Source organism: Neopelma chrysocephalum, unplaced genomic scaffold (assembly GCF_003984885.1).
Source record: "Neopelma chrysocephalum unplaced genomic scaffold, ASM398488v2 Primary Assembly neopelma1_44, whole genome shotgun sequence".
Classification (NCBI taxonomy): Eukaryota; Metazoa; Chordata; class Aves; order Passeriformes; family Pipridae; genus Neopelma; species Neopelma chrysocephalum.
The window spans coordinates 698267-713895 of record NW_020897703.1 but is presented as its reverse complement, the minus strand read 5'-3'; the positions used below and the strand labels follow the sequence as shown (position 1 = coordinate 713895).

At 43.1% G+C, this 15629-nt stretch overlaps 1 protein-coding gene across 9 annotated transcripts in view; it reads right to left on the bottom strand.

The window, feature by feature from the left end:
* Positions 1-15629, bottom strand: part of CPS1 (carbamoyl-phosphate synthase 1) — a 330044-nt gene that overhangs the window by 194189 nt on the left and 120226 nt on the right. For all 9 annotated transcript variants that reach the window (XR_003533439.1, XR_003533440.1, XM_027677999.1 and 6 more), the window contains 4 exons: positions 6879-7020; positions 5088-5153; positions 4464-4527; positions 846-1027 (listed from right to left, as the gene is read on the bottom strand). Coding sequence is in view for 7 of the 9 variants with exons in the window: in XM_027677999.1 (XP_027533800.1) it covers positions 846-1027; positions 4464-4527; positions 5088-5153; positions 6879-7020 (454 nt within the window). In the remaining 2 variants the exon portion in view is untranslated. The remainder of the gene's footprint in view (positions 1-845; positions 1028-4463; positions 4528-5087; positions 5154-6878; positions 7021-15629) is intronic.

Genomic DNA, 15629 nt, shown 5'->3' with positions numbered 1-15629 from the left:
CAAAAATCAGCCTCTGAGTCCAGACAGCCTATCCTAAATCTATGTTTTCCAGTAGTAATCTGTTTTTACAAAAATTTAAAGAAGAAGTAAAACAACATGTACAAATAAGAAAGTATGAACATGCAATCTAAAAATGGTCCTAGTCAGTATTTTGCAAATGGCTGAAGAACAAAGCCTCGAGACTGAGACTTGAGTTCTGATTAGACATTTTCCATATTGGGGCCAACTGTTTATATTACATATACTCTCATTACCAAATTTGTCTGGGACTCTTCTCCATCTCTTAGATTAGCACTTTGGAACACTTGAAAACTCCTAAGAGAGCAGAGCAATATTTGGATCAGCTGCAATATGTTTTTGGCTTGATGGCAATTCCAATGCCCCTTCCTGGTCTGCCTGCCTGTATGCTGGACCACATCCACAACATTGCCACTGTACTGCAAGGCCAAGACTGCGAGTTCCTGAGCACACATTAGCATGATGTTCTATCACTTCAGGTGGAGGACTTGTGCTTCAAGGGTATGCTTAACTACTAAAGCCCAGCACCACAAGGACAGAACAATTTGTGCAACGAATGACTGCAGCAAATTAAATCTGCTTGCAAATACTGCACAATATGGCATCTCGCAAAATAATTTAATATTTATTTGGCATTCATTACTGAGCAGTCTGCTAGGAACGTTAACGATGTGTAAAATGCAACAATGGGATCCAAACCAAAGAGCTTTTGTGAGCAAGCTCTCTCCCCTTGCCCCTAGCTGCTCTGCCAAAGCAAGCTAGTGACATGAATTTTGAAAAGTTTAGGTTGCTTCATGGCTTTTTATAGAGCTTCTGTTTTTCTTTACCTCATACTGGTAGATGTCCAAGATCCTTTCCAATGACAGCTCCTCAAAGTACAGTCTGTCACACTCATCAAAATCCGTGCTTACTGTCTCCGGGTTGCAATTCACCACGACGGTCCTGTTGCCAAGCTGACGCAGCGTGCGGATACTGGAAACAGCACACCAATCAAACTCCACGCTGCTGCCTGCCAGGAAACAGAAAAGTGGGCAAGGAAAGAAAGGATGTAGAGAAGAAAACACAAAGAGACATTCTCAGCACTCAAGGTGAAAAAGGAAAAGGAAGAGGAAAAAAGTCAGCACTGCATCCTGTCAGCTCAGAGCAAGAAAGCTAATTTTCCTCCCACGGAAATCCATCATTCACAAACATGAACCCCCAAACACAAGAGGCAAGTTGGCTCAGCTGCTCAGGAGTGTCAGACCCCTGTTACACATCTGTCATCCTGCACTCATAAACACTCATGGCTGTTCCTGCTGCCCATCCAGATATTGCTGCCTCCCAACCAATAATTAAACCAGAATAAATTAAACAGGCAGAAGCTTAGAGTTGACCAAATTGAGTTCCTGTTGTTTTAAGACAGTGCTGTTTACTCCAGGAAACACAAAGCATTTTTACAGATGTAGTGTAAAGAACAGAAGACTGAAATGGTTTTTACCTTCCAGAAGAGCAGAGTATGGCTAAACCAACAACAGAAAAATTACAGCACAGTGGGTTTGACTTTCCTGTGCACTGACTCTAGGTAAGGCAGGTTGGTAGAACAACACTTCCAGAGCAACTCTGTGATCCTTTTACCTTAGTTTAAAGCCACAATGACTATTGGCAACACTGTGGGGCGAGCACGTCCTACCATCCTGAACCCTACGTAAGCACTGTGGCTACCTCGAAAGCTAAGAGGCTCAGAGGGAATCACCTCGAGCTTGGGCAACCACCAGGACTTAGTGATTAGTCCTGGAACAGCTGCAGCACTTGTGATTAGGGCAATGCTGTGGCTTTAGGGAACACTGGAATCAAGACTTGTGCCAACAGCTGCTGCCCTATAAATTTCTATGCTCAAACATCCAAGAGGGGTAACAAACAGAGAACAATGCATATTAAAGAACAGCATTAAATGGTTATGCTTACAGTCTATAAGAAAACCTTGACCTCATCATGCTGCATTCACAGGCATTACATGATCATTAACCACTGATATTATTTTTATATATAACTGTGTGACAACATACATTGGAAATTCAGGCTGTGTTTAATTGCTGCCTCCACCACCTAGTCACAAACAGATATTGGCACAGGTCACTCACTGACAGGCACACAAGTTGTTTCCATACTTCTATCAAACAAGAACCTCAAAACATGTCTAAGCCTCAGCTAAAGCCCCACAGAAAAGAGAGGAAAATAAAATCTGAAACTGGATGTTTCCCAGAAGGGACACCAGGTGCTTGTTCACTTTTTGTATTCCACTTCCATTACTCAGGTAATTTTATATGCATAAGAAACCTCAACTTTGGAACACAATGGTCATCTGCAGCCCCCATCTGGCTGCTTCAGACAGTTGACAACCTGGGAAAACAGCTGAACACTTGTAAGTGTATTCCAAGCACATCCAGTAATGGTCATGTCCAAACACGGGAAAAGGGAAGACAGAAAATAAATAGTATTACTAGTAATGACTGTTGTAACATAGACAGACACTGCTCCTCAGAAGATAATGACTACATCAAAACAGGCATGTTTTTGAACTCACTTTCAGGTTTCAATCCATTAAAATCTAAGTGCACACCTTAAAATTTACAGAGCACTCTGCTGACCCACGCAGGTGATGGAATATATTCGTACTGCTTTCAGGGCTGACTCACACAAACAAACCCCCTCTCAGGACAGTTGATCCCTTCCTGGCAGCAGGTGAAGAGGAAGGATTGCTCTTGAATACCTGAGCAACACCTCATGGAGCACAAGTCACTGACTGCAGCTCAGGCTTTCTGGGAGCGAGAGGCTTCATGTGTGCAGGAAAGGTGTGCCAAAGACTGAAGTTCAAGAATGTGTAATAGCACTGATTCACATCATGTTTCTATCTGGCATATCAGTTAACAAGAAACTTCAAAAGAATACACCAGTTTGGACAGTTTTCTTTTTAAACACAGAATATAGCATGAGTTGAAATGGCCTCACACTTCCCCTAAATATTTTTATTTTGCAAAACTGTCAACATATTCAAGAATTTCCTGCAATATATTTCAGGATATTTTCAAATAAAAGTCATAAGGTTGGTTTTTTTTAATCTAAAACTCAGTTTTCACAAGGAAATAAGAAAAATAGTGTCACATGTTTAACTTCCATTCAAATCATTTAGCCCTTTCTGACCTGGCAGGGAACGCTAAGTTGATCCCACTGAATTCTGATTACAACTCTGAAAGCGTAGAGGAAGAGCACTCTGCTTACTTGCCTTAAAAGGATAACCAGAGAGGAAAAAAAAAGAAATCAACTTGGCTATTGCACCTAGGAAAAACTCTTTTAGAGGTACAACTAATGGTTTCCTTTAGCAGCCTCTATTTAATTGCAACTTCTTTCAAAGAGGGTCTTGATCTAATCAAAGCTACAGAGCAGGTGAGACCAAGACCAGACCTGCATGGCTAATCTAAGCAACGAGGAGTTTTAGGTGGTCAGTGCAAAATGGATTCACATACATTCATTTAAATTATGAAAGAACACTGACATCTTTTTCGTGTCTTTTATAACCATGCCACACAGCACGTTGACTGGAAGAAGCATTCACAAAAAAGAAGCATAATCATGGAGTGTTGCTCCTGATTTCACCCATCTCAACATTCATGCTGGAAACTGAGTTCAAAAAGACACGTCCTACAAACAGCAACGGGAGTGCAGCATGTGACCTCTCCATCAAAGCAAAACAAATGGATGCAGTTTTCAATTTCAGCTTTCAAAACCTATCACCACTTCTTGCAAGATGCAGAGCAGAAATATTTCTGAATAACAAGCAATTTTTTTCTTGTCAATAATTGCAAGCTATTTAAAGGGATCCATTAATAGAAAAAGTGAAAGTCATCATATACAGAATTCAGCAGTCTGTCTACCCAGTACTCACAGCCATGAAGAAACTCTTGTGCTGTATATAATGATCTGAGTGGGCTGAAAAAATAGCATACAGAGAATTGCTTATACAAAAGCAGCTGAAAAGATCAAAATATTTTCAGAGTCACCTATATTTGCAGCTGTAAAATGCATAGTGTGTAAGAACACCATCATGAGATGGCAGTAAACATGTAAGACAGGTGCAGGAACAACAAAATCCTCCTGATACAAGTTATCAGGTTCTTAAGACCTTAACATATGAAAAAAATAAGATTAAAAAATTCCATAAAACTTTGTGGAAATTATAACTAAGTATTAAGTGAAAAGTAATAAAATTTTCCTGTTTTTTTCCAGGGTGTGAAATGAAGTCCCCAAGCAAGTATAAAAGGCAAACCTTGTGTTAGGAATTGATGTCCTGTGCACTGTACTCTGGAGGGTTTTGTCACCATATGAGAAGAGGAACAAATGAACCACAAGAATATCTGAAGGCGGCTTGAGGGTTCAAGGAGAACAGAGGAGTTGTAAGAAAGATTTACCTATGTGATATGGTCCACAGCCCAACACCATCACTCCACAGTCATCAAATTTTACATCATGTTCCTGAGAAGGGAGAGCAAAAAGGCATAAGGATATGTTACTCCACAGCACCTTAACTCCATGCTTTTCAGAATAAACAGTTTCTGGTGCTCAGCTCATATCCAACCGTCTGATCCTTCAGGGCTCAAGTCTGATCTCATTTACTGCAGTGTAAATCAAGTGCAACTCTCCTGGAATTAGTGGTGCTGCACCCAAACCGAAGGAGACAGAGCACCTCTGATGTGGCTGTTCGAGCAGCCATAAGGAGCTGTGGACATTCACATAAAAATGAATGCTGGGATGAGATTAGTGAAACGTGAGCTGTGCATTCCCAGCACCTACCTGTGCATGTACAGGTGATATATGACAGGAGCTTAACAACACAGAGCCATTAATGCTAAATGCACCAGAACAGGATTTGAGCAGGAGAAAGTTCCAGGCCTTCTGTAAGGGGACTATATGTAACAACATCCAAAATAATTGCCACAGAGACAGAGACATTTGCAAGATCTCCAGAAATAATGTGGCATAGAGGAAAGAGATCAAAACAGACAGCAATGAGACTTGTTTCTGAAGGTGCCTACCTGCCCATTGTACGTGATGTAGAGGTAATTAGTCACTGCTGGGTATTCTGCTGCCAGTGTGTCAATCTGTATGGGGAAGAAGACAAGGGATTGTGACTTGGCCAGTGCAAGATCTTTCCTATGTGCGGGTGTTTTGGGGTTTTTTTCTTTTCCCTCCTTCATTTTCTACTGCTATTTCTGTCCTACTGTTTTCCTCTCATAAGAAGGTGATCTGAACTGTTCTGTGCAGCACATGCCTGACCTTCCCCCCAGACCCTACAGTTCAGTCAACATAACACTCTACTATCTCTTTCTAAGCTGTAGATTTAGCTCTGCACCTCTTCAGTGAAACACCTACACAGCCCAGGAACCTGCCCTACTCACCAAGGCCCTTGTTCTCTACTTTGTTTGGCAGCATTAGTTACACAGATCTCCATTTCTTCAGGTCTCTTGCCTTCTTTAGTAGGGCCATCTGGAACCTTCACACCCTGCTCTTGATTTCATCTTACTCCCACACTGAACACAAACATGCACACAATATCACTTTGAGATCGTGCTGAGTAGCGGCACAATTACTACATATTTGTGTTACAGGATAACTTGTGCTTTGATAATTAAATGGTACACAAAGCAAGAGTGATTTTCAACCACCCCTTATATGTAATTTTGGAAACCCAGAACAATTTTCCTACTAGGCTGTTCACAAACTATTTGTGTCAACTACTCATCACATGTTATACATCGTGACTGGTCCATCTAGGACACCAGCAACTGCTGAAGTTCCCTGAATGAACAACTGAAACATTTCTACACAGAATACTGAACAGAGAACAATATTAAAGCAGTCCTGACATGAATTTTTACACACTATACCATTTAAAAACCTGTCCAGCCTTCAAGTAGTTTTAGGAATCCTCAGTGGCTGTCCAAATTCTTGTGAATAATGGAGAATGTGACCTTATGTCATTAGCACCGTGTTAAGTGTCTGCTGCTCATTACCGTTGCTAATAGTGTGACATACTTCATGGAACAAGAAGAAACATATGCTTTGAAGGCACACATGCAGGCACAAGTAGAATGACTTTATTAAGGGTACCTTGGCACACAAATCAATCCAGCACTGCAATGCCACATGCAGCTGAAAGAATGCAATGCAAGACCAGGCACGTTTCCGTGGCCAGGTGAGCCATAGAAGAAAAACAGCAGCTGGGGAACAGAAGGAGATTTGGCACCTAGAATTGGGCCTCAGGATACAGACAAGCTCTTTCAGAAACATTCAGTAGTTTGGGTTGGGTTTTTTTTCCCTTTAAGGACAGAAAACCAGCTGGTGGCAGTTTAATACCAACATAGCTTAAATGCAGCAGGAGAACACCTAGTGACGCTGCCACGAATACCAGATGAGCTCATTAGGCTCATGCTATCACAATGAATAGCAAATGAACCCATAACAATAGCAGACTTCAATTACAGCCTATAAAAAGTTACTACCAAAAGAGAAGCCGTATTATGCTTTTCGTGGTCACACCATGGTGAGCCAACATTCTGAGCCTTACCCCGAAGCCCCATAGCTGTGTTTCCACCTCAGCCACGCAAAATAAGAACAAGAATATTCTGAGCATCTCTTTGGGAATGTTCATGGCCTTACATTGATGCCTGCAGTGCAGAAGGAACAGCTACAGGGGTGAAACATGTTCTCCTCTCATGTCAACATCAAAATTCCTGTGGGCGTTAACAGAGCCAGGGGTTTCTAAAGACACGGAGGTCTCCTGCCCCTTGCACTCTTGGAAGCCCCCAGCAGGACCACACATGTACCTGTTTCACCCAGGGCACTATGTTCTTCCTCAGCCTCAGCTGACGGCACTGGGCTTCAGTCAACCTCAGGCATTTCCCAATCTGTTTGTCGGAGAACCCCATCTGTTTGGCTCTTCTCAGTGTCTCTTCCGGAACTGTTTCACTGAAATTAAATAAGAAAAACACCTCTGCATAAGGCTTTACAGGCATACCTATAAGATACATTAGTGCTTGTGTCCTCTATACTGCATAGAGTTGTTATAGGATCACGCACATGAAGGCAAGAAAAGGAAGAAGACTCATACATAAAAGACCTTTTTTGCACTGGGCACCCACCACAAATACCTATGAGGTAAAGTCTTTCTTTTCCTGGATTTTTGAGGCAGGAATGAGTGATTCATGATGATGTCCATCATCCCCCAGGCAGCACTCTACACGAGGCTAGTACAAGTTCACTGTATGTACAACACTCATATGGTAATTTACCATTTCAGCCTCCACAGAGGACCCGCAGTGATTCCTTTCTTGGATTTAGTATCCCTACAACTCCATGCCCAAACTTTAACTTAATATCTTCCTTACATTCTTCCTCCCAGTCTAAATTTTAAAATACAGGTCTCACCAGACTGGGCTGGATCAGTCATAATGTATGTCCTGCCTCTCGTTGCAGCTGCCCATTCCACACAAAGGCATAAAAATCCTGAAGCTCTGGGACAAGCCATTCAGAGGCATAACTGTGACCCAACCCTGCTAAGCTGGGAGACAGCTGGTCTCAAAACACTATAATTTGTTCCAAACAAGTCTGTCTTTCTGTTGTTGAGGATGCTCTGCCTTACTTCAGATACGGCCAGTCCTCGGAAAAAGCCTCTGACTTCAGAGATCCATAGTAAAAATTACCTTCAGAGGCTCACACACAAGGTGAGTTTTTCCTTCTGACAGTCTCGATATATCTTTTTCCCTATCGTTTGTGCTGCTTCTTGCATCAAGAAAACAGAGAGGGGGGATAAACCGGGTAAAGCAGGGACACCTTTTATGATTTCATCGTTGTAACCAGGGTCTCTCAATATTTTCATATCTTGTTCTCCTGGTTTTGCTTTTCAGGAGTCCTAGTTTCTGTTTTTAATTTCAAACACATTGCTTTCCCCCGCCATTTCTGCAGATCAACAGCTCCCCATCCATTTTGCTCTTGATTTTTTTCCATCTTCTCCATTCCCTCTTTATTCTCTGCACTCTTTTCTCTCCTACTCTTTGTTCCACTTTGTTTTGACTCCACCAAAAGCCCTTATAGTTTCTGCCTGCCTCCGTTTCTAAGTTACCTTTTCTAAGTTCAGCTTTTACAAAAACATAAAAAAGCTTATGTATTTTTATCAGCATGGTCTGCTTTTCATCTTCATTGCCAAGAGCATCCTTGCCTGCCCAATAAATCAATATTTTATGAACAAGCAAGCTCTGAATCAGGAAAAAGGAAATGACTAACAAACAAGCAATTTTCCTAAATCAGGGCTTTGAATTATGTCCTTTGCTTGACAGTATTTTTAAATAGTATTATTTTATTTGAGTGGGACTAGAGGGGTAAGACAGCTTTATTGGAACGTGTCAGGAAGCTGAAGCATGAAAGAGAGTCATTGGATTGTATTTTCCACTCTGGCTTAGGCACAGAGAAGCTCTGCTGCCCTGGGTGAAGTCAGGCTAGTGTTAAACAGGTGAAAATCACACAACTGCCAAAACAGCTTGTTCTGAGAGCAGAACTGGGGACCGGAAACTTTGGGGCTCAAATCCCTGGGTAGGTGAGGTTTCCTCTAGGAATTCCCCAGTGCCACCTCTCCTAGCCCTTTAATATGATAACAGAGCACTCCACCTGTCAGCAATAGCACAGCAGGAAGATAGTGAGCATTTGCAGGAAGGAAACAATCACTGTAACTTCTACCCTCCACACTGTCTCCCAAAATGCTCACTCTAACTCCCATCTTCCACACTGTGTCCCAGCCTGGCACCACAACCAGCTTGCTCTGCCCTCAGAGAACTCCAGGCAGGAGTACCACCTACACCCCGGATCTTCTCCAGAACCCTTCACCATATCACCCTTCTTGCTCCAGCAAATCCTCCTCTTCGTTAGAGTCAGAAGAAAAGTTGTAGAAGGGAAGTGTTCAAGGCTGGGTTGGACAGGGGTATGAGCATCCTGGTCTAGTGGAAGGTGTCCCTGCCCACAGCAGGGGGTTGGAACTAGATGATCTTTAAGGTACCTTCCAACTCAAAATCATTCTATGATTCTATGAAACAGTCCTTCCTAATCCAGCAGGTTGAGCTTCCCAGGTTTTGGATATCCCAAAGTAAGACCCATTTTGTGGCACTACAGTACATTAAAGACTGTGGTTCCCATGCAATAACACTACCACCACAAATTCCTCTGCTTCTCCAGCCTTTTCTGCTTTCTGATCTCAGCTCAGAGGCAGGACTTTTTACATAAACCATGAACACCAGAACTGAAGGCATGGATGGGTGTTTTACAGGAGCAAACAAAGCAAAATCCACCAGTTCTCTGGCAAAATTGATGCTAGCCATCACCAGCTATGAAGGACACAGCCACACTAGATTTCTCTCCTAGACTCAGCATTCCCTAAGTACGAGTGAGCAGACCTGATGACCCCAAGAAAATGAGCCTGTTTCAGTGGTGTTTACTCCCTTCCCCTTCCTCTCTTCTGCCTCAGGAACACACATAGCTGGCTGTCATTTGATTACTGACAGATACAGAAAATTGCCTTCATTTGCAGCTTGTTTCCACTGCATTTTTTGTATCTCATTATAACAATATCATTCAATGTCACCCCCCACCCCAGCAGGGTGGCGAATAAAAGCAGTGATTATTTCACAACATGATTCATTTGCCTTGGGCTAGCACCTTAAATCAGGTTAGGCCACTTACTAATCCATGCAGAATGGTAACTGTTTTTGTATAGGACAAACAGCATGCAAGAGAAAAGCCGAGTCCCTAACAGGGAAATGGAACTGTGCATTTATTTCCATGCATTTTTCCCCTCTGCTACTCCCAACGCATGATAGGAGCCAGCAGAATTCCTCCATCATGTTTTAAAGGGAGCTGGATCAGAGAATTGTAAATCCTTAGCACTGGTATGGAAATCACGCTGCCTCTCTGCATGTATTGGACGTACATGTTTATAACAGAATAGTTTCTATTTACTAATAAAGGTAACTTTTAGCATTTATATCTCAACCTTCATGGAAATAATATAAAGAAACATGCGAACAGCATGGTAGTGTGATGCTCATCTTGCAGATAGTAAGCAGAGGTCCAGGGGTGTCCATTTTTAAGATACAGCATTCCCACTGCCTTTGCTCAAGGACAGACCTTTAGACTTGCTGGAAACACTAAAGCCAGCAAGAGGCAAAATCAGGCTGATCTTTTTGAATGTTTGAGTGCATATAACCCTTCAAGCTCACCAGAAATCCACAGCCAAAAAGAAAAGACAACAATTCTCGTTTCTGGCTATTCCCAAATATATGAACCAGCCCTACATCCCTGCTTCCTACCTGCCCTTGGAGTAACACTTACTTTTCCAACACAGAGCAAAAAGTCTTCCAAAGATTAAACTCTCTCACTGGTTTACAATCAATTCTGAAACAAGGGAAGATTAAGTGGCCATGATTTCAGACTTCTATTATGCTTCTTTTCCCTAACATTTGCCTTTCAAAATGAAAGTCAGGAGTTTCAGAGCCTCAAAACCAGATGATTAGATTTTAGCACACTTCCATAATCATTGTGGCTGTTTACTTCCTCAGAAAGCTGAAGTCCCTTGCACATTTTGCAGTTTATAAACAATACAAGCTTTTCCCCAACCTTGCTTATGACTCCATTTTAAGCTTCCAGTGTTGATTTGCTGCTGCTTTTAGTTTAAAATTCCACCCTGTCATCTTTGGAACTCCATCCACTCACTTCTTCAACAATAAATGATAAAAGGAAATGGAATAAATTCCCCTTAATTAGGAAATTTTCACCTGGCACAGAGGACCTGGGGAAATCTATTAACTGACTGTAGGAATGCTGGCAGCATTGCAATTATCAGGAGAGCCTGCTCTCTTCAGCACAGCCCTCTCTTCCACTTGACCAGCTTTCATCTGATCCACCAGTTTAGGAGTAACACTAAATAAACATGCCAGCAGAAAGTCCCTGCTTGATACGGGAAGAAACACTTTTTTTCCTGTCTCCCAAATCAGGCTCTGCTTCATTTTTTGTATGTTGCGAAGTTTATGCCCATCCACACATTACTTAGGCTGATGTGAATGGGTCTTGATCAAAAGGACCAGGAATATTTTGTGAACAGAGACCAAAGCCCGAGCTGGGAGCATTTGGGACACAGCTACTGTGTCAGTTAACAATTGCCCTGTAAGCCCACAGGCTCACCCTGCAGGTCACCTCCGCTTCATCTTAGCAGCTACACATGTGGCTTGGATATGCACAGAAGAGCTGCAAAGATGAGCAAGATCCAGCTCAGCCCACCTCTCTTGAATGCAGCTCCTCTGTATTCTGAAGGGATTCAAACCCAGACTAAAATTTAAGCCCAGTTTCACTTTGGCAAGCAAAGTCAGCCGAAAACAAGAAGTACTGGAAGCAAAATGCCTTATGCCCAATCCTGAGAGAGCTCTTTGCTTCTCAGTAGTCATAGGCCTGGAGGGTTTCAAAAGCCTGCTTGATTTCAGGCTGGATTGCGTACAAAGACATATTCTTTTTCCTTTCCTCATGGGCTCCTCAAGTGGCTTCCTTGATCACCCCCGATATTTTACAAGATTTTGAACATGCTACAATTAAAATTATGAGATCAGGGTAAAAATTCTGTCCCCGCTTCTCTTCTCAGGGAGACAGATCGTTACCGGTTTTCCCCTCCCAAGAAAGTCATGAGATGACTGATAAAAAGCTGTCAGAGGAGCTTTCAGGAAAGCAGGAGCAGCAAACCAACAAATCTCAGTCACTGAACAACTGTCACTCCAGCATCTGCACCTCTAACATTCCGGTTCCCCGGCTAATAAATCTCATTCAGGACATCTTGATTTAAGTAATGTGAACCTCACACTGTGCCCTAAGACCTGAATGACTCACTCAGAGGATTAAGTGATGCACTGAAGCAACAGCTCACTGAGATGCTTACTCAAAGCCTATTTTCTACCCCTAGTAAAAGAGAGCTTTTAGGTCTTTGCTGGGATGCTGCGGTACAGACTTGCCTGCTTCTGGTATTGTACACACTGGTTACAAAGATTCCCCAATGGCTTTTTTTGCCAATGCTTGTATATCCTCTGTATCAAGGAAAACATGCATATTGTGTTTCCACAAATGTACAGATGCTTTGAAAGAAAATACTACTGTGAAATTATTACCGAGGGCTCTATAAGACAAATAGAAAGTATCTTAAGTCAGATCCACACAAAGCACAACCAACAGTGCTGAATAGCTGCTTGTACTATATTCTCCTCGTGTACTGCATTCCTAACATGTTTCTAGTCTTCCCTGCCCCACAGTTCACAAAGAAGACAAAAGTAATCTTTTCAGTTAGCTAGAAACAAGCACTACAAATATGTCAGTGACAGCTCCTCAAACAGCATAAATCAGCACAGCCTCATTTGGCACCACTGGACCTGCTCTGCTTGATGCCCACACAAGACCTGCCTGACAGCTCTGACTTGTCCCAAAAACACACAGGTCAGCAGAAACACTGCTGAGAATAGCAAGGATGCAGCAACCTCTGTGGAAGAGCACAGCCTATTGATGGCCTGTCTGAGCTTCTCTCCCTGCATTGCTTCCCAGCTCACCTGCTGGTGCCAGCACCTGTGTTTCTGTGGCTACTCCACCACAGTCACATTTTGAAATCCGAGTCATGCTTCCAGCAAGCAGCTTTCAAAGCACACATGGACCCAAGGACATGAGATCCAAAAAGGAATTTGCAATAAATGCCTTTTCCCAGGGGCTGCCGAGCAGAGCACCCAGCTACAAATGCTGGGCTGCAGTGGGTCTTCACCTTTCCACTTTTGTCTGCTTTCCCTTCTATTAACCTGTGCCTCTTTAAGAACAACAAGAGCAATACTCAGGACTGCATTTACCCCTCTCAAGCAGGCCAGGACGTGTTTTCACTCGACACCCACAGAGCAAGGACACAGTCTCCTCAAAAACAAAGCTCCAAAATATAAACTTATCAAAACATGACTGGTGCCATCATTTCTCCTGTTAGTAGGCTGGCTACTTCGGTATCCACCAAAAGGATGATCTGCTGTTTTTATTAAGGTTATTTTGAAGAGTTGAGATTTAAGGCAACAGAGTGCAATTCACTGCACTGCCAGACTGTCTTTGACATTTTGGGCAAGCTCACCATCTCTGTGCTTAGATCCTCAAAATGGGGGTTTATCATGCTCCTATTTTCTCACTTGAATTTTACTTTACAGCCTTTTATCAATATTGAAATTTGATATTCAACCAGACTTTTATCCCCACGTCACTTAGGCCTAAGTGATGATTTCACCATAGCTGCCTACCCTTTTACCTGTATTTAATGGTGTTTGTCATGCATTCTCCTTGCATACACTCATAGTTCTCAGAGACCACAAAATCAGGAACAGATGAAAATAACCATGGCCGCATGGAAACAAATCTTCACTGCAAATGGTCAAAGAACATCTGCAAAGATGCAAATTCTAAGAGAGGCTTTCCCTTGCACCCAGGTCACCAGTGTCTTGAGTCAAGTACATCCCAGATGTTACTGGGTTTCAGCTGTGCTCCTGGGCACGATGACAGTACTGGACCCTTTTTCAAATCTGACTCACTCTGGACTGGGTCCATAAACTCTGGTCTTAAAGTCTCATCTCACTCCTCACTGTCTCACACACAGTCTGTCCTAATTTCCATCTCCTTCACGAGCTGTCAGTGTGATGAACAGCTATGGAATCATTGCAGGGCGCTTCCCTCCACTTTTTGCTCACAGGACTGGTAAGGCCAAATCTAGGGAAAGAATTTCCTGATAACAGCACATCCTATTGCACTACCCCTGCTCCCTATATCATCACCAATTCATGGACTGACTGCATAGGACGGTGCTTGCTCCTTCCGTGTGCATACGTGTACGTGGTTTTACTTGTGTGTGTGCACGTGTGTGGTGGGGCAGGTTGTAGTTAAGATTACATCTAGGTATAAAGGTAACTGGTCAAACAATGTAAGCTTCCACTTAAAATGAAAAATATGTAGGTCACAGGAGACACAGCAGAGGCACATCTTTGACATGTCTGTGATACTGATACTCTCACAAGTACTCGCCAACTGGCTTTCTTTTCCCATTTCAACTCAGGCCATTTGCTTTCTTGCAGCCCCATCACATGACCTGAAACAACTCCTTCTGCATCCTAGAGGGCCCAGAGGCAGAGTCATATGGAAACATTGCCACAGCATGTCAAAGCTATAGTCTCACCAGCACCAAAAGTAAATGGGGCAGTGTCCTCCACAGTCCCTACTGTCTCTGCAAACAGCTGGCCTTGCCTCTACACCATAGAGAACGTGCATTTATAGATCAGAAAGTCCTACACACGCATTACATTATCCCAAACAATCTTTCTCACATCCAAACAGATTCCTTGCATATATCAGTGAGTTTTACTCACCTTTGAATCGCTGCACATGGTGAGGATGCAAGGCAGCATGTGGTGCATGAAAGCTGCTCGCTGAACTGTTCACAAAGGCCTCCACCTGCCTCTGATTCCCCTTCCCCATCTGTCTGTCATACCCACTTGTTCTAGCTCTAAATTTCCCCTTGGCAGAGACCATCTCCTTATTACCAGTCTCTACAACTGCTCTGCAGGGTGCAAATCAAGACCCTTGGCAGAAACATTACTACAACTGCATCCTAAACCTCACTGCAAAGTACCCTCAACCTCATCCAGAGTCAAAAAGGAAGGGACAGATTCGTCCGAACAGCAACAGTGCCCAGGAACAGGACAACTATTTCTGAGTCTGGTAACTGTATTTCAACAACAGAAAGATTCAAAGCAATGATGGTGTCACAGTTCATTCTTTTCAACTGGAAATTATCCTGTAGCACAGGTAAAACTCATGCCAGGCATTCCGGGAACTGGAAACAGCTGGCTGCAGGAAGAGCACATGTGTGCCAAGTCTCATCTGCATCACTCAGCTGGCTTTCCCTTGGCTATTGCAGAGATATGTTTCCTGATGTGGCTCACTGGACTAGTCTCTTAGTTAAGGTCACAAGTGTTTTTCCCTGGCTCTTTGCCTTTGTGCCAACGTGCCTTCAATGTAATGCAGCCAGACAGTCCATTTGCTCCTCCAGTGCAGGCTGGGAGGTAAGAGTTTCCTTGGAAAGGTGTGAGTAATGACAGTGGAGGGAAAATCTGCCTGGTGAGTGAATGAGAGATAATTTATATGTTCAGCCTGGAGAGAAGAAGGTTTGCGGTGACCTTCCAGTACCTGAAGGGAGCCTACAAGAAAGATGGAGAGGGACTATTTACAAGGGCACATAGTGATGGGACAAGGGGAAATGGCTTCAAATTGACAAACAGTATATTTAGATGAGATATTAGGAAAATATTTTTACTGTGAGGTTGGCGAGGCACTGGAACAGGTTGCCTACAGAGGTTGTGGCCTCCCCACCCCTGAAGGTGTTCAAGGCCAGGTTAGACGGCGCTCTGAGCAACCTGGTCTAGTGGGTGGTGTCTCTGCCCATGGAAGGGGACTTGGAATTAGTTAATCTTTAAGGTCCCTTCAAA